This window comes from Eriocheir sinensis, chromosome 7, assembly GCF_024679095.1.
Source record: "Eriocheir sinensis breed Jianghai 21 chromosome 7, ASM2467909v1, whole genome shotgun sequence".
In the NCBI taxonomy this organism is placed as follows: Eukaryota; Metazoa; Arthropoda; class Malacostraca; order Decapoda; family Varunidae; genus Eriocheir; species Eriocheir sinensis.
The window spans coordinates 22,277,717-22,301,686 of NC_066515.1; the positions used below are offsets into that span (position 1 = coordinate 22,277,717).

The 23,970-nt window shown below is 43.1% G+C and overlaps 1 protein-coding gene across 4 annotated transcripts in view; it reads left to right on the forward strand.

Annotated features, from left to right (window-relative positions):
* LOC126994712 (dynein axonemal heavy chain 7-like) overlaps positions 1-23,970 on the forward strand; it is a 68,744-nt gene that overhangs the window by 24,227 nt on the left and 20,547 nt on the right. For 2 of the 4 annotated variants that reach the window (XM_050854006.1, XM_050854019.1), the window contains 36 exons: positions 7,165-7,315; positions 7,736-7,930; positions 8,142-8,552; positions 8,759-8,985; positions 9,158-9,290; positions 9,590-9,711; positions 10,445-10,595; positions 10,772-10,976; positions 11,534-11,784; positions 12,037-12,177; positions 12,617-12,745; positions 12,899-13,012; positions 13,512-13,639; positions 13,743-13,899; positions 14,307-14,453; positions 14,880-15,095; positions 15,236-15,439; positions 15,638-15,756; positions 16,107-16,236; positions 16,385-16,546; positions 16,946-17,082; positions 17,442-17,687; positions 17,900-18,098; positions 18,261-18,388; positions 18,490-18,599; positions 18,704-18,822; positions 19,036-19,177; positions 19,497-19,633; positions 20,230-20,376; positions 20,703-20,786; positions 21,030-21,195; positions 21,646-21,733; positions 21,887-21,944; positions 22,403-22,651; positions 22,987-23,144; positions 23,761-23,932. In XM_050854006.1, the coding sequence (XP_050709963.1) occupies positions 7,166-7,315; positions 7,736-7,930; positions 8,142-8,552; positions 8,759-8,985; positions 9,158-9,290; positions 9,590-9,711; positions 10,445-10,595; positions 10,772-10,976; positions 11,534-11,784; positions 12,037-12,177; positions 12,617-12,745; positions 12,899-13,012; positions 13,512-13,639; positions 13,743-13,899; positions 14,307-14,453; positions 14,880-15,095; positions 15,236-15,439; positions 15,638-15,756; positions 16,107-16,236; positions 16,385-16,546; positions 16,946-17,082; positions 17,442-17,687; positions 17,900-18,098; positions 18,261-18,388; positions 18,490-18,599; positions 18,704-18,822; positions 19,036-19,177; positions 19,497-19,633; positions 20,230-20,376; positions 20,703-20,786; positions 21,030-21,195; positions 21,646-21,733; positions 21,887-21,944; positions 22,403-22,651; positions 22,987-23,144; positions 23,761-23,932 (5,832 nt within the window). In that variant the 5' untranslated portion in view covers position 7,165. Of the gene's footprint in view, positions 1-6,447; positions 6,602-6,745; positions 7,316-7,735; positions 7,931-8,141; positions 8,553-8,758; positions 8,986-9,157; positions 9,291-9,589; positions 9,712-10,444; positions 10,596-10,771; positions 10,977-11,533; positions 11,785-12,036; positions 12,178-12,616; positions 12,746-12,898; positions 13,013-13,511; positions 13,640-13,742; positions 13,900-14,306; positions 14,454-14,879; positions 15,096-15,235; positions 15,440-15,637; positions 15,757-16,106; positions 16,237-16,384; positions 16,547-16,945; positions 17,083-17,441; positions 17,688-17,899; positions 18,099-18,260; positions 18,389-18,489; positions 18,600-18,703; positions 18,823-19,035; positions 19,178-19,496; positions 19,634-20,229; positions 20,377-20,702; positions 20,787-21,029; positions 21,196-21,645; positions 21,734-21,886; positions 21,945-22,402; positions 22,652-22,986; positions 23,145-23,760; positions 23,933-23,970 lie in introns of those variants that run through there. The other 2 variants (XM_050854012.1, XM_050854014.1) reach the window with 2 other exon arrangements.

Consider the following 23,970-nt stretch of genomic DNA (forward strand, 5'->3'; position numbering starts at 1 on the left):
GTTCAAAGCAGTGTTAGTTGGGCTTTCTACACCTCTGAAGGCTATTTTTTCTTACAGTTAGTCACCTCAGGTTATTTGCCTTGGCCAATATTGTTCCTTTAATTTCGAGGACGTGTTAGCTTTTTTTTATTTTTCTTACCGTTTCCACCATGTGTCAGGTATTCTAATACTGGCTCACATCAAGGATCTTGGTTCACATATTTACTTGTCATTTGCGTCATGAGTGGCAGCGTAATGGCGTGTTCCGGTACGAGTTCCAAAAAGAATCTGGTTATCAACGTGTCATCTCCACGTGTATGATAAAGAAAACTGGTCCGAACATTTGTTTGTTGTTTACCTCACTATAGTATGAATGTAGTAAATGGGTGGTCGGGGTCTCCATCCCCTCAGGGCCTTTGTGTCCCTCTCCACAGCTATCAGTCTGCCCGTGCATCCCGTCCTACTCCATGGCTGTGAAGCATGGACACTATGCAGAGACTTAAGGGTTTGTGTCGAGTCGGCGATTACTCCGTGAGACTCTTGCAATGTCCGCGAGCGCCAACTCCGTCTTCAAGGGTATATGACATGCTACCCACGTCTACCTTGCTCGCCGGGTTGTATCTGTCTGTGAGTAACAATCCTGTGTGGAATAGGCCAAGGGGACCCCCACAGTGTTCGTGGATTAAGCAAGTCGATAGATCCTACTATGAAGTATGATGGGAAGGGAAGCATGGATGAAGACTTGCTTGGAGGGACCCCTGAGGATGAGGTCGTAAGGTGGGTGAGACAACGCGCCCCTCTGCTTATGCCTCCGTTGATTGATTGATTGATTAAATTCTATGTCTCGGTGGAAATTTCCGCAAGTTTCTTCATCATTTCCTCCACGTTCCCAAAATTAGAAACTGATTCATGCCATCTGTCTTCATCCGTCCTTAGCGTGGATGTATTGCCATGATTGTTCCCCAGAATCCCCGGAAGTAACTTGTTTCCTCTGTGGTTTTGTTCTCCACGTATACATGGAGGACCTTTACGACTCGGCTCGCCTTGTGAATTGACGCCACGTGTGTTTGTCTGTGTGTCTGTTGTGCATCACTCAAGGGCAGGAAGGCATCTGTGTGTGTGTGTGTGTGTGTGTGTGTGTGTGTGTGTGTGTGTGTGTGTGTGTGTAAGGCCATCTCTGTTCTGTAGAGTCATGCAACACAATAAGCAGATTTAATATACGTGTGAAGCTTCAGTCATGACTACCAAGTGCATTACTCTTTATTCTCTCCGCTCTTACTAACACCTCGACTCGAAAGGGTTACAAAACGTATTTCCTAATAAGTACAGAGTGAGAAAAAAAATACACAGAATCCGCTGAGAACATGATTTGAGGTGGAGAGCAGTGGAAAAAGCCGGAAATGACTGATGATGCTAATTACTCCTTTATATGTTGCTTTAGAGAGTGTTGGCGTACTAGTGATTTGCCTCGCCTTTGTTGTCAATGGTCTTCCCCCTTGACGTCATCCCGAGGTCACCCAGTACGAGGCGTTATGCACGGCTGTTTGTGTGACATTGGCGACATGAAGACAAACAAATTAAGATGGAAATTATGTTTAGCGTGTTATTTCCTGCCTGTCTTGTCTGGCTGCTTCACACGCATATGACTCTCTCTCTCTCTCTCTCTCTCTCTCTCTCTCTCTCTCTCTCTCTCTCTCTCTCTCTCTCTCTCTCTCTCTCTCTTTGGGGGGGGGATAAAACTTCGACAGGCCTTGTGATTACGAAGGGGAATTTTGTCAAGGCCAGAATATACGCGCGTGCTTGAGAGAGAGAGAGAGAGAGAGAGAGTCGTCAAGTACGTAGGTAATGTTTAAATATTCTTCTTCCTCCTCCTCCTCCTCCTCGAGTTATTGCGCTTACTAATCCCTCATATCTTTCTTTTTTTATCCTCTTTTTGTATAGTAAAGAAATGCAACACGGACGCCTTTCCCTTCCCTATTATCCACCACCGAGAAACACACAGAACACTAATATACGGAGGTTTAAGTCTATCTTGATCTTAAAAAAAAGTGCCGGGAGTGTTACATTTGTGCTGACCAATGACGAGTTGACGACACCCACAAGCGCTTCTGACCTTCTGCTGTCTGGCTGCTGCAGTGGCGCCAAGTCAGCGGCTCCCACAGCTCTTTTAAGAACTAGTAACTCTTATGGAGATTGTTGGCGTGAGAAGACTTAACATGACGCAGGGGGAGGCTTTGTAGGCCCAGGGAATAATATGCATGATGGGAAGAGGGATAGGAGAGGATAGGATGGTGTTAGGAGGAGAGAATGGGATGATGTTAATAGGAAATGGGTAATAGGGATGAAAGATTGTGATGGAAAGGAGGGAATTCTCTCTCTCTCTCTCTCTCTCTCTCTCTCTCTCTCTCTCTCTCTCTCTCTCTCTCTCTCTCTCTCTCTCTCTCTCTCTCTCTCTCTCTCTCTCTGCATGTGTGTGTGTGTGTGTGTGTGTGTGTGTGTGTGTGTGTGTGTGTGTGTTCATAGCTATGTTGTTGTTGTTATCATTATTATTATTATTATCATTATTATTATTATTATCATTATTATTATTATTATTATTATTATTATTATTATTATTATTATTATTATTATTATTATTATTATTATTATTATTATTATTATTATTATTATTATTATTATTATTATTATTATTATTATTATTATTATTATTATTATTATTATTATTATTATTATTACTATTATTATTATTATCATCATCATCATTATCATTGCCATCATAACCCTGCTTCCTCTTCTTCCCTTTATTGCTGTTGTTGTTATTCTTATTATTATCCTTATTCTTGCAGACTCCTTACGTTCTTATGTTTTTATGTTCTTATTATAAAATGTTGATATAAGTATTGATATCATTACTGTCATCATCATCACCGTCTCGTACTATTGCCTTCCCCATTAAGTTTCGTTTCGTTGTGCCTTCGTGCGTAATGTCGCCCTTCAACAACGCGTCTCGGGGCAAAATTCCATCACGTAGACGTCTTGGCGGCAAGCACAGAGGGAGAGAATATGCCGGGGATGGGAGGCCGAGCGGAGGAGGCGGGGAAACTATGTTGACTCCCGCCGATGCCCACACATTGACCCCGTGCCTCTCTCTCTCTCTCTCTCTCTCTCTCTCTCTCTCTCTCTCTCTCTCTCTCTCTCTACCGCTAGCACTTGAGTAGAGGGAAATGAACCTGCCCAGTGAGTTTTGTTATTTTTTCTCTTCCAAACATCTGACAAACACGTTAAGAGACCCGGTTGATTTTTTTTCCAGGTGGAGGAAAATGGAAGTGTTTATTTGTTTTTATTTACTTTTTTTTTCTTTTTTCTTCAGTCTCTTCCTCCTCCTCCGCTGCCTCTGAAAAGGTGAAGTTACGCCTCCGTGGATTCGCTTCGCCTCCTCTGCTTTCTCTGCTGATCTGCTGTTGCTTATAGGGACTGTTCGGGTACCTACTTAGTTGTTGTTGCTGTTATTGTTGATGTTGATGTTTCTTTTGTTTTTATTGTTGTTGTTTTGCCTTTGTTGTTGTTGTTTTGCCTTTGTTGTTGTTGTTTTGCTTTTGTTGTTGTTGTTGTTACTACTACTACTACTACTACTACTACCACTACTACTATAAAAAAAAACATACCACTACTACTACTACTACTACTACTACTACTATTTTTATTGTTATTGTCCCATACCGTCCATGGGGCCTCAGAGTCAACAATATGCCAACATATACGGCATGAAAGGTAGTATAATGAAGTCTCTCGGCATGTTGTGTATTCCGTGTTGTCCTTGGTGGTGTTGCTGGGTATGGCTGGAGGGGTGCAGGGGCTGTGACACTGCTAAGGTAGGCTCACCCGGGTAGAGCCACCGAGAGGTAGAGCGAAATCCATGGAAAACAAACAAACATCAACTTGAGCTGGCACTGCTATCAAAGCGGGGAAACCCCCCACAAAGATTGAGGATGAAAAGAAAAGAAAATTACAGTTGAGGTATTTTGTTCGAGGGGAAACCACTCCCGGAAAATACGCTCCCGCCTGCACTTACACACACAGAAAAAAAAAGATAAAGAAAAAAGACATAAAAAATACACGAAAGAAAACAAAAAAGGGAAGGATCTCAACCACGCCGCCTGCCACGTGAGTCGAGAAAGCCAGTAGGGAGCTCCAGGCAATGACGAGACAGACCGACGGAGGAGGGAGGGAAGGAGGGAAGGGGGGCGTGGCGTGGGGAAGAATGTGTTACGGGGTGATGCGTATTGCGTAGTAGCGGAGAGAGAGAGAGAGAGAGAGAGAGAGAGAGAGAGAGAGAGAGAGAGGCTTATAGAGAAATGGAAAATGGAGAGGAACTAGGTAAATTTGATGAACGGATTACGGAGAACAGCGGAACTTTATGTAGAGAAGAAAGAAGAGAAGAAGGAGGACAACAAAAAAAGAAGGAATAGGAGGAGGAGGAGGAGGAGGCGGAGCATTTTAAGAGGAGGAGATAGCTGGCGCCTCTTAAATCTGGAAGAAGGGGGGCTGGGGGGGTTGGGGAGGGTCCTGTATTGAGGGGAAGATGGGGAGAGTCATGGGCTGGGGGAGGGGGGAGGTGGGGAAGAACATAGCTTAGGGAAGGGGGGTTGGGAGGGCCATGGGGTGGAGGGGAGGGCCAGGAGTTAGAGGGGGGGAGGTGGGGAGGGTCATAGGCTAGGGGGAGGGGGGTCATCACGTGGCAGTCCATATGCGGCAGAGGAGGGGAAGAATCTGACCAGGCCCCAAGAAGTACGTAATTTTCAGAGTGTGTGGAAGCTGTTTTTTGGGCCATATTCTTAAAAGTTTCAGGGCTCACACACCCACATTTGATAAGGCTTTCGTAGGAGTTGTGGGTATTTCCATGGGTAGATTTATGACCGTGGTGGTAATATGACAAAGCTCCTGTACCATGAACGTGAAAAAACACTCATGGAAACCTTTCTAAGAACCTTTGTGGCATTTGGGAATATTTGTTGTGAGAGGAAGGAGCGTCTGAGAATACCACCCTTTTTTGTGTCTTGTGTCCGGATGTCAGGCGTACAATTATGACCATTACCAACTCGACGGTGCAGGAAATAACTATCTTACATCTTGATTTATGTGAGATTATATATTTTTTTTCCAAGAATTCTTTTGTGCATTTTGTTTGTTTTTTGTTGTAGGTAAATATAAACTAATCAATTGGTTGCACTTCAGAGTGACGAAAAAACAACAACCTAGAGATATTTCGGTGTTTTAGTTCGTGTCCTTGGTTTGAAAATGTTTACAGGCCTACGGCAATTTACTCATTCCCCGACATACACCTCCATCCCTTGAATCTTGAGCATCTGCTGAGTCACACCATGGCCCAACCGTACCCTTTATAGAACTTAGGTTAGTTATGTTATAGTCTTTATATATATATATATATATATATATATATATATATATATATATATATATATATATATATATATATATATATATATATATATATATATATATATATTGGGTGACATTGTATATCGGCTCAGTTATTACAGTAGGTTACACCCTAGTCTCTCACACTAAGACATGCAAAGCCGCCATGCAGAGAGATTTGTGTAACATTTCTGCTTGGTCTGATAGGTAGGATATACCCTACAACATAAATGTCCCAGATTCTTCAAGTGAGAACGAGAAATATGAAGTTTGATTATGGAATGTGTGGCGTAGAGATCTAAAGCGTTAAAGCGTGTTAAGAGTCAGCATCGTTCCAAACCTAAAATTCAAGTAACAATTCAATGAAGCAGCAAATAAAGCAAACAGAATGTTGGACTTCTTGAACGTAGACTTCTCGTTCAAGAACAGAGATCTGATATTATGACAACACAACTGTTTAATCAGACCCTATTGGGCCTATTTCGAGTACGCGGTTGCCTGTAGTTTGGGTCTTCAGTCTACACATATTGCGAAGGAAATTTGTGTAAATCTCTCTCTCTCTCTCTCTCTCTCTCTCTCTCTCTCTCTCTCTCTCTCTCTCTCTCTCTCTCTCTCTCTCTCTCTCTCTCTCTTTTTTTTAATCAAGGGTATAGTACGAAGAGGAAGTGGGTTAGCGGTGAGGTACAGGTGGGGAATAGGAAAGACAGTAGGAGTGTACAGTTGTATGGTGTAGGTTCGTTAGTTGTTCTCCATCGCCAGCGAAAAAGTAGCACTCTCTCTCTCTCTCTCTCTCTCTCTCTCTCTCTCTCTCTCTCTCTCTCTCTCTTTATCTATCTCTCTTTCTCAGCAAGATTAATCAGTTTTCCTTCTCGCTCAACACCCTTTCAACAGTCGAAGGTGAAGAAAAAAGAAAAAGAAAATGATTATATTATATCAAACAGGAGATACGGTTTCCGGTAAACATCTCCAGCTGGTCAAGACGTCATGCAGTTATTACGTCAGTCACTACGTCACGAGCGGCAGGCTTCTCGTTGCCATGGCGACGTTTGGCAACAGTGTCGCGGGTGCTAGGCAACGAGGGAGTCTGTTATCCCTTCCACGGAGCAGAAATTACGCGAATAATCACGCTTCATTATAGCCTCGAGTGATGTGTTGGAGTCCTCGCGTACTTGAGTAACATAAGGTGAGTGTGATCCGTAAGCTGCCTTGTTTGTTTAGGCTCGATACTACTCCACCGTGCATAATTTAGTGGAACATTCATAATTTATTTATTTCGTGTAATGTGCCGGGACTTGCATACCTGAGTAACGTGGGAAAGTAAGGTGCTGTGCAGGTATGGTTTGTTGTCTTCCAGTGTTCTTCCGTCATGCATAAATTAAGGAAATGATTTGTTTTTCTTATCTTCTCCAGTGATGTGTTAGTGTTTTTGCTTGTTATGGGTAAGGGTCGAAGGTGAGGTTGTGCTCTGTTCAGGTGATCGGCCTAATTGGTTTGAAAACGGTTGTGGTGAAGTAAAATTCCCTCTCTGTTCTATATTCCCTATTTACTTATGTTCACTGTTTCTTTTTTTTTCTTTTTTTTTTTTTTTTAGCTGACTGCATGTTCTTTTCTCGATCATCATCTCTATTTTGACTTCAAGAAACACGGTAAAGAAAATCCATGGGAAAAACTGTGATAAACTAGACTTACCTTGAGTTCACCCATTGTCACTCAAACCAGCACGAGTCACATTCCGTTGACCTTCAGGATGGACGTGCGTGTCGCCCCTCACAAGCCGGCCACGCGACGCTCCTCCAAGGACGGCACCACCAGCAGGAGTCGCCCCACCACGGCAGGACGGCCCCTGGGCTCCGCGGTGGCCAGGCAGCAGCCCCCGACCCTCACCCTCCACCTCAGCGTAAGTCTTCTCACCACCGTCTGTATTTCCTTTGCCTGCGACTTGAACTCTTTCAGGAGGAGAGTATCAAGACACCCCTCCATCCTAAACTGACCTCTCTTTTTGGCTTTAATGCTTTTGGTTTTCTATTTTTTTTTGTGTGTGTGTTTGCGTTTGCCCTTAAGCTGCTTCCTACACTGTAAAAAAATCATTATTATTATTATTATTATTATTATTATTATTATTATTATTATTATTATTATTATTATTATTATTATCATCATCATCATCATCATCATTATCACCATTACTGTTGTTGTTGTTGTTGTTATCATTATTATTATCATCATATTTTTCCACTGATGACTTCCAGATGAACGGGCATTCGTAAAACTATTCTCATATGTTTTCTAATCGTACCCCTTTGTTTTCCTTCCCCAGGATGCCGCCCTTGGACACCACGGAGGGTACCACCAGCGTTACACTGGACACATGAGTGACGCCGGCATCGGAAGCCGGGGGGCGGGGGACACGGGGCTGCGGGGCATGGCGAGGCGGGGCAGGGGCCAGCGATCAGACAGCCTCACACAGGACGCCGGGGAGACGAGCCGCCTCCTGCCGTCCAGACCCCGCCTGGTAAGGACTAAGGACTGCGAGGGTGTAGCAGGCGTGCCCAAGGAAGAGCGTTGCACACCCTCAGGACATTGGCATGCTGATGAGTATATTATAAGGTTCTTGACAGTGCCATTTTACGCAAATGACTATTACTATAATTACATGGGTCTGTCATATCTCTCTCTCTCTCTCTCTCTCTCTCTCTCTCTCTCTCTCTCTCTCTCTCTCTCAGCCCGCCTACCGCCTCTCGGGGCATGACCATGAGAAGCAGCGTCACCGGCGTCGCCTGGAGGCTCTATCTCAGCTCGGCCTCAACACTGCAGCTGACCTCGCCCTCCATCGGCCCTTCCCCCACCTCGCCCACGGCATCAAGGAGACGCCTCACATCAGCTTGAGCAGCTCCGGCGCGTCCCGTCCTGACCACCTGAGGAGCGGCAGGGCGCGGGCCAGGGGCGGTGTGGACAGTGTCCTGGACCCCTACTTCATGACGGAGGCGGAGGCAGAGGTGGAGGCGGAGGAGCCGGCCGAGTTCAAGATCCGGCGGCCGCTCACCACACGAGAGCTGACCAGGAAGATCAAGAAGCACCAGGACGCCGTCAGGAGGGAGCGACGCCGCTTCATCGCCGGTGCCGAGAGGCCTCCGGTGGGTGGCCTGTCCATATGTTGATTTTTTATATTTTTTTTACGGTAAAAGAGTTGTCCCAAGTTATTTTTTGTTAGGATAGTTTTTTTTCTGTATTGCCATACTCTAGATATAAAGCTGGTGTCTCGTCTCAGATAAAGAAAACGGAAGACACGATATGTATACCTGTTTGAAAAAAAAAAAAACGCAGCACGCATTACCTGCAGGCCAGGAAGAAGGCAAGTTACTTGGAGATGCTGGAAAACCGTCAGGAGTTCCGCCGAGTCTTGGTGAATCTCCTGAAGACGGAGGAGGCAAGTGCCGGCGGGGCGGGGCGGGGCCAGCTGGAGCGGCGGTACCACTACTTCATCACGCGGGGCCTCTCCATGCGCACCAGCCCCTTCCAGAAGTCGTGGGTGTCCGCCATCCTCGCCCTCGTCCCCAAGCACCTCAGGTACAGAATGGCTGCCAAACCCTCCAAAGTAAGCTTCGTTTCCTTTGCAATGCCATTTAGGTTAAAACAAGCAAATATTCAAGATTATGCCTCGGAATTATTGGGAATTATTGTATGATGGTGTTCGTTACCTTTCAACGACAGTGTGTGATCGTTCTCAAACCTCCTGCAGAAACCAGATGGGGACGTGCCAGAGCCTCCTGCAGCAGCTCCAGAGGGACTATGAGCACAACATGAGGAAAGTAGCTGTTGACTTTGTCCTCAACTCAGGCAAACCTCGGCCACGCCCGCAGAAACCCAACGAGGTAACGTGCGTTGTGCTGTTGGCCTGGGTCAAGAAAAATAGTTATAATTAGGGCTTCTACATCCTTATTCAATTTGTTATCATCATTATTATTATTTTTTTTTTCTTTTTCACGATTTCACTTGTCATAGCAAATACAAGTGCATGTTTGTAATATTAACTTTCTCATGACAAGTGAATTCCTTGCATATTTTATGTCTTTTCCAGGTGTTCAATTTCTCTGTAGTTAAAGTATAAGTAGTGATTTTTCTGTATAATCATGTTGTTAAATGAATGATGTTCATCCCTGCCCCCCCTCAGAAAGACTCAGGCCGCGTGGCCCTGGAGTCCTACGGCCCCTCCAAGAACGCCATCAAGAGGAACCTCCACCTGCTGAACTACTGCATGCTGTCCACCCTCGAGATGTGGTACCGGGAGTACAGGTGAGGGAGCGGAAGGCAGGTGAGTGAGGTGTGGTGCATGCGTCATAGGTGCGCGAGGCTGCGGTGCTCACCTCCGCTGCATTGTCTTCTCTCTCTGTGGTGGGGAGGAGTCATTCCCCCGGGACAGGCCAGTGTAAGTCCGCGATTGCCGCAGTTTACCTCCCCCAGGTACTCATGTAGGGACCAGCGTGAAGGGGAGGATGAACAGCTGGGTGAGCTGCACGCCGACTGCCCGGGCTGGGATTCGAACCCGCCGACTTGTAGCTGTATAGGCACCGTAGGGCACGCTGACCTCTGCTCCACGGAGGCGCTACGGTACTTACATGAAAAAAAAATGAAACAAACAAAATTCACAGAAGTGTAATTGTTATGGAATAATAAATTGTATTTTTCAGACATATTTTGACGCTTTTAGCTAGAAATTTAATAATTACTGGTTGAAAAAGCCACACCCCCCCAACACACACACACACACCCTGTCATGGCGGCGCGGCGCGTGGTGGTAATGTTATTGTTTAACGAAGGAACACCCAGAGGAAGACAAGATAAGACTGAAGGCCATGGGGGAGTTTTGTGTTTTGTTGTAATAGTGCTGTTGCTTCGTCTTCTCCATGGACTCGTCAGTGGACTTAGTACGGCCGTAGCGCCACCAGCGTATACATACCTTCCTTCTAGGTGAGTAGACCCCACATGGATAGTAGACAAGTGATCGGTTTTGTTGTTTCCCTTACAGCGGGCTGCGGCTGGTGGAGGTGGGCGGGGTGATGGCGGGCCGCCGCAGCCTGGAGCTGGAGGAGTTCATGGCGGGCGTGGCAGACCAGCTGGACGAGACCAACGAGACCCTGGGCCACTGGTTCACACAGATACAGACCATCTTCTACAAGGTGATGGCGCAGGGTTGCGGAAGGGTCTATTTTAATGTTTGGATTCACCTGTAACTAGTAATTACAAGGTACCGTCATGACAATGCATGTAATTCTTTCTTTTCATATGATATTTTGTATTTGTTGTAGTCCATTATAGACTAAAACAAATGTAATGTCCTGTGTGTGGTGTGCAGGGGTTTCAAAAAGGCCAGATGCCAGGGTTCAGCCAGCCCAGCCGCCTCTCCTCTTTCTGCAATGCTGCCGTCACCATCATGACCCACAACCTGCAGTCCCTGTGCCTCCTGTCCCTCTTTTCCACCACTGCCGCCCTGTGTGGTGCCAAGCCTGACCTGCAGGACCCGGCCTCCTTGGCACTCTGGATCAAGGAACCCACCTCAGGTATGGGCACTATGGCTGTCAACGTGTCAGTGGCCCAGATCCTTTTTTGTTTGTTTATGAAATAATCTTTATATGATTTGTTTTATTTTATTTTAAACCTGCTTCACCTAATATTATATATGAGAGAATCAAATTAAATTGTTGTTCCAGTGCAGACAGGAATTGAATTTCAACATACATATATCACTTTAATTTGATTTGAATTTGAGTTGTTTTCTCTTCAAATGCCTCAACATCTCATACAGATTGCCTTCTGAGTATAATATGTGGCATATAAATGTATAAAAGATCCGAATAACTGACAGGCATAACAAACAGGGTAGTATTAAAAGAATAAGTCTTCATTGCTTTGATCTTGTTTTGGGAAACAAAACAATTCCACACATTGGCTTTCCTTCTTTTCTCCTTTTCCCTTTACAATACACTACCTACATGGAATATTGAGGCCTATCATTAATACTGGTGACTAAGTGACAAAACACACTCTTCAAATCAAATTGAGTGATGGAAGTGTTGTGAGGCTCCCTGTAACGAAGTTCCATTGTCTCCTTCCCCAGCTGAGGCCCAAGTGGCACAGTCATGCGTGGACAGCCAGAATAAATCAGTGGAAGATGCCCCCACCACAGACGAGGGTCTTGGGGAGTCTGTGGGTGACAGCTCCCAGCAGACTAGCAGTGAGGCTACAGGTGAAGGTGACTCAGGCTCCAGTGAAGGTGACAATGGTGGCATCCCTCCCCAGGCAGGTTCCAGTGGTCACCCAGACAAGCCAATGGTACTCAAGCTTCACCTCCTTCTTAATGGGAAGCAGGTAAGTGTAAGGTGTGCCTCCCTCACCTTTGTTTTGTATTATCACTCTGTACCATACTAATGAAACGGGCTGCAATTCATAGTCATAATATTACATGTTTTATTATGAAGATGATATCAGCCTTGCATAAACCTATTTATCTATTTGTATATATTCAGGGTATTTCAGAAGTATTATTTATGCTTGTGTTATCATGTTTTCCTTTCAGCTTCTAATCAATTTCTAAAAGCATGGACATTTTTTTCCTCTCAGGTGGTGATCAAGCCAACCTTCACTGAGGTGGAGACATCATTGATTTCCCTCTATGAGAAGATGACTGAGCTGTGCATGTCGGTGCCACGCCTTGAAACCAAACTGTTTGCTGAGTGGGAGGGGCGGCAGGGCAGCATCACGGTGAGGGGGAAGAGGAGGAGGAGGAGGACTCAAACTTTCAAATACATGTGTCTTTTCTTTTATTAGTTTCCTATCAAGTTTATGACCTGTTGTATTTTTCATATGCTGTGCTGCATTGCTCATATGTCTAGTAGGCTATATGCAATATTTTTTATTGTTTTGAATATCATTTTAGGTAACTAATAGATGGTTGTTTGTGACAGCAATAAAACCCAAAGTCTTGATGATCTTATATTAGGTAAAAAAATTATACAGAAGCAGGTCATATTGTTGCCTCCACTAATTACACGTTATGTGATACCAGGAATATTATTGCTTGTCACAGTTCAGTCTTTACCAAATTCTAATGTATCAAAATCTGTTAATGGTTGCTTGTTTATTTTTTAAAGGTCTTGCATCATGTAATTTCCTTGTCAGGCTCTTTTAATATTTCTTGCAGCCAGTGGTGGAGGAGGTGATTGTGGCAAGGCTGAGGCAGCAGGTGTTAAAAGAGATATCCGAATCCAATGTGGCACCAACACACCACGCCACACACTACACCAAGTACAGTGCCCTCATCAGTGGCCAGGTGAGAGAGAGAGAGAGAGAGAGAGAGAGAGAGAGAGAGAGAGAGAGATCAGACTGAATGCTATCATCTACTTGCATTCATGCATTCATCTAAAGGGATCTTTCTTCATTCTTTCATAATTTTTGTCTTTCAATTTGCTTCTAACTTCTCCAGGCAGAGGAGGAGGTGCAAGAATTCATGTCTGGAGATCACCCTTTTGAGACCTACAAGGAGAAGCTGACAGAGTTTACAAACCTGAGAGCTGACATCCTCATCTCCTCTCAACAGGTGATTCTTGGCTTATCATGTCCCAGGCAACATGTGTAAAAAGCTTGGTGAACTGGGGGATGAGTGGAAGCACTTATGGTCTGCCTTGGCCTGCCCTTCAAGTACAAGCATTTTTTCCATATGGCTGCCCCATATCATTCATTCATAAGAACATAAGAACATAGGGAAACTGCAAGAGGCCAGGTGGCCTACACAGGGCAGCTCCAGAATCCCCCCCAAAAGCTCCAAAATCCCCCCCATCATTGATTTTTTTTATTAATTCACCATTCAGTAAGTATTATCAGATTCTTGTCATTTTGATATATTTACCTAAGGATGTTCTCATATGAGTTTGGTGACTTATATCAATCTGTTTTTGCATAATCATGCTTCTAGACAGACAGAGAATCAAACTGCTCCCAAAACATCTCTTTGTTAGCGGAGGAGGTAACAAAAATTACTTTGACGTGTAGAAAGGTGTTCCTACGTAGTAGGTGGTGAAGCATACTATACATTTCAGGTGGTGGAGCTGGGTCCCTATGAAGTGCACTGTGAGGCTCTGGTGGATTCATTAGTCACACGCGTCACTAATCTGAGGAGAGAGATGCTGACACACCTCCACGGCCAGTACTGTGCTGCTGCGGACACGTGGGTGATCCTCTCCCTCTCTACTCTTATTTATTTACTCTTATCCAACTTTATTTATCTTTTCCTCACTCACTGCTCTTTCTCACTGCCGTCCATTCTTCAGGCTGTGTGGGGAACTGAAGGTGATCACAGAGCGAGCCCTCAGTACCCCTGGAGACACATTGCAGCTGATGGAGCACAAGAGCTACATGGAGGATGTAATGGAGAACCAGCTCACCACCCTTGAGAACCGTGTCTGGTGCCTTCACCAACAACTGCAGGTTTGTGTGTGTGTGTGTTTATCAATTTGTATATACTTAGCTGTGATATAAGGAAGTGAACTGCACTCATTGACACTTGTCTCAGTGTCTTGACTTTCTGTCCTTTATTAATGTCCTCATCCATCAGTCCCTCAGTAAATCTCTTGTCCACTCCAGGAAATTCCCTGCTTGTACTAGGGGTGCACTAACCCCAAAAACATATTTTTGTTCCCCTTTTACCTACCTATTAATCTATCTGTGAGAGAGTTTGTGTGTCAGAGTCATGGAAAAGTTTAAAGAATTCTGACTGAGCAGTTTCTCTTATCTTGTTTCACAATGCTTAATTTGACTTCCTATTAGAATTTTTCCATCTTCCCTGATCCTTTCACTCCAACAGTCATAGTCATCATATGCCTTGCCCTCCACAGTACTTGGCAGAGAACATGTCACTTAGCTCTGAGGAATGCAGTGATGCTGTGCAGCCTCTCGCCTGGTTCATCCGTCTGCCGGAGGTGTTCAGGGTTCACCTCCAGATCATCACTGAAAAAAGGGCAGAATATGAGGCCAACCTGAGGGTAAGTGTAGTGATTGAGCAGATGCAGAAAAGGCTCCAAAGTCCTCTGGGCCTGTGGGACATCTCTTTGGCTTATTGGATTTAAATTGCCACAATGAAAGTTGTTGTGATAACCATCATGTCATTCAGACCCCTCATGTCTTCTCCTAAGTAGACAAATTTTTAATTTGTTTCAAGTAATGATAAATACCCCCTGGTGAATAAGACAGCACTTTAAGGTGATGTGAATAATTGAGAAAGAAGGAATTAGAACAAAATAAGAACTGACCCAGAACATGTAACTGATATTAGTAGAGGCATTTCAGGAAGGGTAATGAACCATTGACCAAAAGTCCTTCTATATCTATAAACAATATTTTGTGCATTATTTTGAAGGAAATTTAATAATTGTGACACTAAATGCAGTGCCATAATTTCAAAACTTCAGGAACGTCGTGAGAAGTTCCAGGAGGAGTTGGCAGAGTATGCGATCCAGCTTGAGGAGTTCCAGACCCTAGGAGATGTGAGTGAGATCCATGAATACTTACGGCGAGCCAGGTCTCTGCACACTCGCCTTGACCATGCTGCCAACTATGTGGACCAGATCAACAAGGAGGAAGAGGCTCTCTCCTGGAATACCACCCATTACCCTCTCAGGAAGCAGGTGTGTCCTGATGCAACAAAGGCTGTAAATAATTGGGTATCAAAGCAAATCAGGCGAGTTATCATCAACTGCATTTATCCAACTTGAAAGTTCTCTGGATGGCAATAGATGACTGCTCATGAGTTCCTCTTACCTTACAGGTGTCAGATCGCCTTGCACCCTTCCTGAAACTCTATGAGGTTGGGGTAGAGTGGTCAGACCGCTTGGAGGAGTGGTTACATTCTCCAGTGGGCACCCATGACCCTGATGTCATCTCCCAGGAAGTAGCAGCCACCTGGCGGACTGTGTACAAGCTGGAGAAAGGGTTTTCAGACATCCCTGCTGCCAAGAATGTGGTCTTAGCGGTAAAGGCTCTGCATCTTGTTAAGGACTTGATCTGGATCTACCATTTTGTATTTTAATATCTCATGAAAATAGCTGCAGACAACAAAAGAACCCATTGCAAAACACTTTGGTCAAGATATTTTCATGTAGTGTCAATATAAACTGATCTATAAAAAGAAAGGGACTGTGTAAGAGCATATGTATGTGTATATGTGCAGGTGAGGCAAAGAATTGAAGCTTTCCGAGAGAATCTGCCACTGGTTCAGACTCTGGGCAACCCTGGCTTAAAGGAGCGACACTGGGAGAAGATTTCTGAGGTGGTGGGCTATCCCCTTAGGTAAGTCTGATGCAACAGAGTCTAGTAAAACTATGCAGGACTCTATTAAACTATTATGGTGAGAAGCATTGTCAGTATGATAAAAAGACCTTAATACTATAGGGCAGTGGTCTTGAACTTTTTACTACCATTCCCCCTCTATGAATGGGTCTTTCCCTCCACACTCCCATGCATAGTAGTCCACGCTCTTGTTAAGATAACAAATACTCCAACATCAGAAATTCCAACTTTTTCCCCAAGGCTTTTGCCCCTTCTGGAAATTACTCCTAGGGGGGAGCACTCCCCAGTTTCAGACCCACTGCTTTAAGGAATGGAAGCTTAATATTTTTTACCTCTTGTTGCATCCTCAGGGCTGATGCAACCACCACACTTCAGCGCCTCATAGACTCTAACTTGGAGGATTACCTGACCAAGTTTGAGTCTGTGTCTGAGGCAGCATCCAAGGAGCATGTCTTTGAGAGGAACCTTGAGAAGATGAAGGTGAGGAGGATAAGGCAGTTGAGTTTTGGAGAGTGGGATTGTTTTATCCTTATCCTCTGCTTTTGCTCAGTTGTTTATTTTTTAATTGAATGCATATATTATTAAATTCATTAAAATGTTATCAAGCTAAGTGTGTGTATGCCAACAGAGTGAGTGGCAAGAGATGGAGCTGGTGCTCAAGCCTCATCGGGAGACAGACACGTGGGTTCTCTCAGCTGTAGAGGACATCCAGTTCCTCCTTGATGATCACATTGTCAAGACACAGTCCATGAGATCCTCCCCATTCATCAAGCCCATTGAGGCTGAAGTGGTAGGTGATGAGGCAGTGGAGCAAATGAATTTCTCTGTGATTTGGTAATCTCTTCTTTGTATTCTTTCTTATCAATTACCCCAAAGATACTGAAGCAGTATGTGATGAGGTTGAGTAATTCATGGGACATTGGACTGAAATATTCCTTTCATCATATAATTTTTTGTGTTGTTTAATTATTACATTTTTGAGAACCTGCTGTCCATTTCATAGTGTAATTTCTCCCTTCCATCCCTTTTCTAATCCACTTTCTTTATAATTTTATAATATGTTTGTATATAGGTTAATTTGCATCATAATAATATGGAGACTGTTTAGGGATTGACATTGTCATTTGGAAACCAATAAACTATTTACAGGCAAAACTTAGGTGGCATGTGTTTTGGTGTTGTCTTGCAGGCAGCATGGGAGACAACACTGGCTCAGCTGCAGGAGGTTGTGGATGAGTGGCTCAGAGTCCAGGCCACTTGGATCTACTTAGAGCCCATCTTTGGCTCTCCTGACATCATGGCACAGATGCCAGAGGAGGGACGCAGGTGAAAGATAGGATAGTTTTAATTTATTGATTGCAGTTTAAATAAAGGCCCATGGGCTGGGTATATAGGCAAAATAGAAAGTATGTGCACTGATACTACTGTAGTGTGCATTCTGGAGATGAGGATGAATGTGATTCTTAGTGCTATCAGTACTGAAATAATTTTGTTATCATTTAGCACTGTGATGCCATTCACTTTAAAATGCCTTGATGGAAATTTGGGTACAGCCCTTTTCATTTCATGCTTCATTTAACCCTATTTACTCACAAGCATATATATATATATATATATATATATATATATATATATATATATATATATATATATACCTATATATGAAAAGTGACACATTTTTTCAGGTTCAACACAGTGGACAAGACTTGGAAGGACATCATGAAGAGTGTGAGGCAAAACACCCGAGTACTGTCAGTTCTGGAGGTGGACAAGATCCTTGAGCGCCTCCGCAAGTCCTCAGAGTTGCTTGAGCTGATCCAGCGTGGCCTCAATGAGTACCTCGAGAAGAAACGACTGTACTTCCCAAGGTTCTTCTTCCTCTCCAATGAGGAGCTACTTGAGATCCTGAGTGAGACCAAGGATCCCAGCAGGTTGGTGGGAGAGGAAGAATCATATATTTAAAGTAGTTATTCTATGAAACTAGTACACTTCATGTATACTTTAATACTAAAGCTGCCTTAAAGCAATTATTGTTTTATGGTTTTTATACCATGATATTCACCTGTGATATGGATGAAATATTGGACGTTTCCTAAGTTTAACATTCAAAGAGCATGTTAGCAACTTGAATTTATGTTTTCAGAGTCCAACCTCACCTCAAGAAGTGCTTTGAGGGTGTTAATTCCCTTGATTTTGGTGATGATCTGGAGGTTGTGGCAGTGCGATCAAGTGAGGGTGAGGTAATTGGGCTGACGCAGATCATCAGCACAGCCAAGGCTCGGGGACAGGTGGAGAAGTGGCTGGTGCAGCTAGAGACCAGTGTCAAGTGCAGCATCAAGAAGGTGTGTTAGCCTTTTGTTTGCATGGCAAAACTATTTCAGTAACCAGAAAAATTGTGAAATCCTCCAGCCCATCTCAAAGTAAATGTTATTTCATTAATATTTGCTTTAAGGTTTTTATAATGTCAATGAAGTTGTATGAGGCTGTGATTCATTCTTCTTTAGGTGGTGGAGTCCTGCATGGAAGCCTATACTGCCAAGCCACGTGAAGACTGGGCACTGGAGTGGCCGGGGCAAGCTGTCCTCTGTGTCTCACAGACTTTCTGGACCACACACGTTTCCCGGTGCATGGTGTAAGAGCTTTTATCTCATCTAGTTTTTCTTATTGTCTCACAGTACTATTAATAAAGATATAAATGATGTGAAAGAGGTTTATAATATTCTCACCCCTCAGGGAAGGGTCCAAGGAGATGGAAACATACTATGGGCTCTGCAACAGTCAGATTGAAAAGGTTGTAGGACTTGTACGAGGTCAACTCTCCAAACAGAACCGCACCACCCTTGGTAGGTCAGGTCATGGCCGTATGAAAGTGTTAACAACTGATGTACATTGTTCTTACTGATACACTTTATGATGAGTGACATCATTGCACACACTTTTTTCTCAGGAGCACTTGTGGTCCTTGATGTCCATGCTCGAGATGTTTTGAAGGATGAAATCATGAAGAAGAAGGTGACTGACCTGACTGATTTCACTTGGCTCTCTCAGCTGCGATACTACTGGCAGGTGAGAAGGAGTGACAAGGGAACAAATATAGGTTTTATTGTCGCCAGGCCATACAGTTTAACTAGCTTGGTTATATGGTACTTGAAAACTAATCAGGTGTATTGAGTGGAAGTTTGGAATGGCATAAATATGTCAGCATGGCATTAAAATGTACACTAATTTATTAATATACCCATAAAAAGAATAGACACAATCCAGCCTTGACTTTCCCAGGACAACATTCTAAAAGTGCGGATGATCAATGCAGAGCTGGACTATGGTTATGAATACCTGGGCAACACTGGCAGGCTGGTGATCACCCTGCTGACGGATCGCTGTTACCGCACCCTCACCCAGGCCCTCATGCTCAACCTGGGTGTGTTGATGTTCAAACTCCAGCATTGTTCAGCCTGTGAGAGAGTCTTAAAGGCCATGATAACATTATTGATCATTATTTTTGTCTATTTTAAAGAAGATTGTAAGTTTTCTTTGCAGGTTTTCTCTTGTGTTTCTTGAGTTTATGTTTTGCATGTTTTAATGTTTCAGGTTCTAATTTTCTCATAAAAATGAGTACCATATGCTATTTTTTGTTGCTTTATTCCACTTCAAGTTTTTTAACATTTTATGCTGTGATCTCTTTATAGGCACAGTTCTAAAAAAAAACACTTTCTTTTCCCTGGGGCTGCTGGATGTAGGTGGAGCACCAGAGGGTCCTGCAGGCACAGGCAAAACTGAGACAACTAAGGACTTGGCCAAGGCTGTTGCCAAGCAGTGTGTGGTGTTCAACTGTTCTGATGGACTTGACTACATCTCTCTTGCTAAATTCTTTAAGGTGAGATTAGCACTTAAGAGATATATTAATGTATTCATGGTAAGTTTTTGAGGTTTGCATATTAGTCCTTATGTTCTGTCTAGATCTGTCGAGATCAACAATGCCGTGTCCCTTCATGAGGAACTTTACCAAGGGGGTGACCACACCTAAAGTGCCTCCAATTTCCCTCGTTCCAGAAGTCCCTTTACACCTATTCGATTCCTTGCCTGCCAACTTTTTCAGCAAATCCTCATACGCTCTGTTGATACATTTCAGAGGTTGTTTTCCCCTGGTTCCCTCTCCCTCACTCCTGTCCTCATAAACTCTCTTCACAAAGTCATTCACATTCATTCTTATTACATATCCAAACCATTTCAGATCTTAATCCCTGTCATGCTCTGTACTAACTCTATGACTTGACTAAATCAGTAGTCTGCTTCCTTGCCCTCTCAAGTACCATTACCTTACCTTTGCCTACAGTTATGTGAACTTTCTTGTCTTATGCATTGTCAAATGGTAAATGAGTAGATGTGCAGTAATGGTGAGTATATCAGAAATACCTTGGCAAAAGTGTTTAAATGTGTGAGAAGTAAAACTTGTGCTATTGTGTTCCTCAGGGCTTAGCCTCATGTGGTGCCTGGACGTGCTTTGATGAATTCAACCGCATAGAGCTGGAGGTGCTGTCAGTGGTGGCTCAGCAAATTCTCACCCTCCAGCGTGGCCTCCAGTCTAAGGCACCAAAGCTCACCCTGCAGGGCACCGAGGTGAGTCAGGCTTTAAATTTCATCCAAATAATGTTGGATACTGAATTGCTTAACTGTTATTTGTTACCTTGGTTTTGAAAAGTATTAATTTTTAGCTCAACATATTGTGCATCACATATAAAACCTAGTGTCTGAAATTAGCTTTCCATTGGTCAGTGACACATCTACTGACACCTACATTGTTTTTCTCTTGTATTTCTAAAGTAAATATTATAATGATTTTGTGTCAGACTTGTTCTGATATACAGTATATTGAAAATGTCTTCATGCTAGAATACATTCATAGTGAAGATAATAGGCATTGCAGAAACCCCTGTCACACCTAGGTGAGCCTTGATCCCACCTGTGCAGTCTTCATCACCATGAACCCTGGATATGCTGGCCGCTCAGAGCTTCCTGATAATCTCAAGGTAATGCAGTGTTGTCCAGAATATGTTAAGAGTTGTTTTTATCATCTAAATGGGATGTTTTGGGTATTCACCTACTTTGTGCATCCTTTGGCTTTCTTCCTTCTTCACTAATTTTTTTATCTTTTGTTATAAATTTCTTTTCCTCCCACCACAGTCACAGTCTCATCCCATTCCCTAATTACATGTATAAGTAATTTTTTTCCATCATTCATTCCACTTGCCGTTTCCTCCCTCTCTCCTCAGGCACTGTTCCGTTCAGTGGCCATGATGGTGCCAGACTATGGACTCATCGCTGAGATCTCCCTTTACTCCTTTGGCTTTGTGGCGGCTCGCAGCATGTCACGCAAGATTGTAGCCACTTACAGGTTGTGTTCTGAACAGTTGTCTGCTCAGCCCCATTATGATTATGGTGAGCATTGTAAAGTTAAGTTTTCAAGCAAAATACAGTTTGATTTCCACTATAATTCTTTCATCTTTATTACACTATCGTGGTGTGCTCGATTTTATTTTGAAATTTGTTTAACACAATACATATGTGGGCAAATGTGATATATTGAATGCTCTTGCCTCTTTTGATTAGAAATGTCAGCATAACAGCAGAAATGCTAAAAGGTGTGTGAGCGTCCCTGTGTGCATGAATGAGGAGCTGAGGAAAGTTTGGGTGTTAGTGTGAGAGTGACATGAATGTGCAATGTCACCATGTCTGGTCAGTACTTAAATGGATGGTTGTATGAGAGATGTATGTAGGTTGTATGAGTTTCCTTATATCATCATTCCCTACCCAGGATCCTAATCTTCCTCCTCTTTTTCCTCCTCTTCCTTTTATCTCCCTCTCCCTCTCATCATCATTCACCTCCAGGCATGAGGACAGTCAAGGCTGTTCTCATAGCTGCTGGAACACTCAAGCTCAAGTACCCAGACATGCCAGAAGATGTGGTGGTCTTGAGGTGAGGAATGTCTTATATCTTTACAGATTTTTGCTCATGGTAATCCTTTTCTGTCAGTTGTTGTATATCTTAATATCTTGTGCTGCTATTATTGGTGTGAGACTAAGAAAACTAGTCATATTAAAGCTATTTAATATTTTTTGGTGTCTGCAGATCCATTCGTGATGTCAATCTCCCCAAGTTCCTTGCCCATGATCTCCCATTGTTTGAAGTAAGATAACAAATTACTCAACTTCATAATCATATATTTAGCTCTAGTTTTTTATATATATATATATATATATATATATATATATATATATATATATATATATATATATATATATATATATATATATATATATATATATATATATATATATATATATGGGCATGCTATATAGTTGCAGATAATGTGCATGACACTTTTTTTGCTTTATTTCTTAAGCCAAGTAGTCATGAGTTTTCCTCCTCACCTATGTCACTTCAAGGTGAGTTTTCAGGCTATCAGTCATTTTTCCACTTCCTTTCAATATTACTTTTTATCTTTCCTTGTGCACTTGCACCACTCATTTACATCTTTTCCCCATTACTGCAGCTCTTTGTGAGTCTTCAGTATTTCCATGCTTTCTGTCCTGTCACTATAGCCCTCCAGACTTTCCATTAATCAGATTCCATATCTCCCTTCAGGGCATCATTGCTGACCTCTTCCCTGGTGTGGTGCTGCCTGAGCCAGACTACACCTTCCTCTATAGGGCAGTGAAGGAGGTGTGTGCAGGGGCAGGGCTGAGGGCCAACAACTACTTCATGGACAAGATTCAGCAGGTGTATGAGACCATGAGGGTGAGGCACGGCTTCATGCTCATTGGAAATCCTATTGGAGGAAAGACCGTTGCCCTGAGAACTCTTGCCAAGGCTCTTGGAATAATGAACGACAGGGTGAGTGTTAGGGAAAGACATTCATCATCTTTGGGTAAGGGAACTAGTAAAAGTGACAAAAGTCTTAAATATTCTAGGAGGGTAAATGTGATGAACACTTCACAAGTTTTTTGATTTTGATAAATATTAAGATGAGAATTTCTTCATTTTGAGCCAGTGAGAGAAGAATAGAATGCCAAGAAAACTTACTTGACAATTATTTCTCAATTTTAATCTCCTCTCTATCTTCCCTTCTATTTCTCTTTGCACTTTGCCTATTTTTCCTTCCCCTCTTCTGTTTTTTCTTCCTTTTCCTTTGTACACCCCACTCCTCCCTATCTCCAATACCTTACCAGGGAGAGGGAGAGAACAGAGTACAAATGTGTGTGATCAACCCCAAGGCAGTAACAGTAGGGCAGCTCTATGGCCAGTTTGACCCCACTTCTCATGAGTGGTCTGATGGCGTGCTTGCTGTCAACTTCCGCAAGTTTGCTGTTTCATCCTCACCAGACAGGTACAAAAACGAATTTAATGCCTGAAATACTGAAGGCAAATCATGTCAGAGAATACTGATTTCATGAGTTCTGAATGAAACAATTCACTCATCACTCACATCCATATGTAGCCAAAACTATCAATGAAACATCAAATATATGTAAAACAGAGGAATTAAACAATCTTTAGTATTAACCTCTGCAAAACTCTGCTGGGCTCTTCTGCGGCTGAGCGCTGCTGCTGGCTAAGCCTTCTTTTTTTGGCTTTTCAAAAAAAAAAAAAAAGCAACAGCTCTTTCATTCAGAAAAGAAAACATTTTTGTGATAGAAAAAAGAAGAAATATGCAGGATACACACACATTCGAGCTACAGATGATGTGTGTATTATTATATGACACGCTTATGTAACTTAGATATCATTTATTGAAGGTCAATCTCTCGCTGATATAGCCGCACTAGGCGACGCACTCAGAATCTCAGTCCCGCAGCTTACGGGTTAAAGAGCTGAAATAATTAATTGAAATTTACTTTGTACATATTCAGATGAATTCAGTACCTTTTGCTGATGCTCTGGTCTTACAAAAGCAAAGTAAATTGAATGCCTGGAAAGCTCTTATCTTCTCCATGCATATTCAGGAAATGGATAGTGTTAGATGGGCCAGTAGACAGTGTGTGGATTGAGAACATCAACTCGGTGTTGGATGACAACAAGAAGCTGTGTCTCATGTCTGGTGAGATTATCTGCCTCTCCTCCACCACCAACATCATCTTTGAGGTTCATCACCTTGAGAATGCCTCCCCTGCCACGGTACATAGAAATGCGTAATGTTGGTGTCAGTAGTGCTA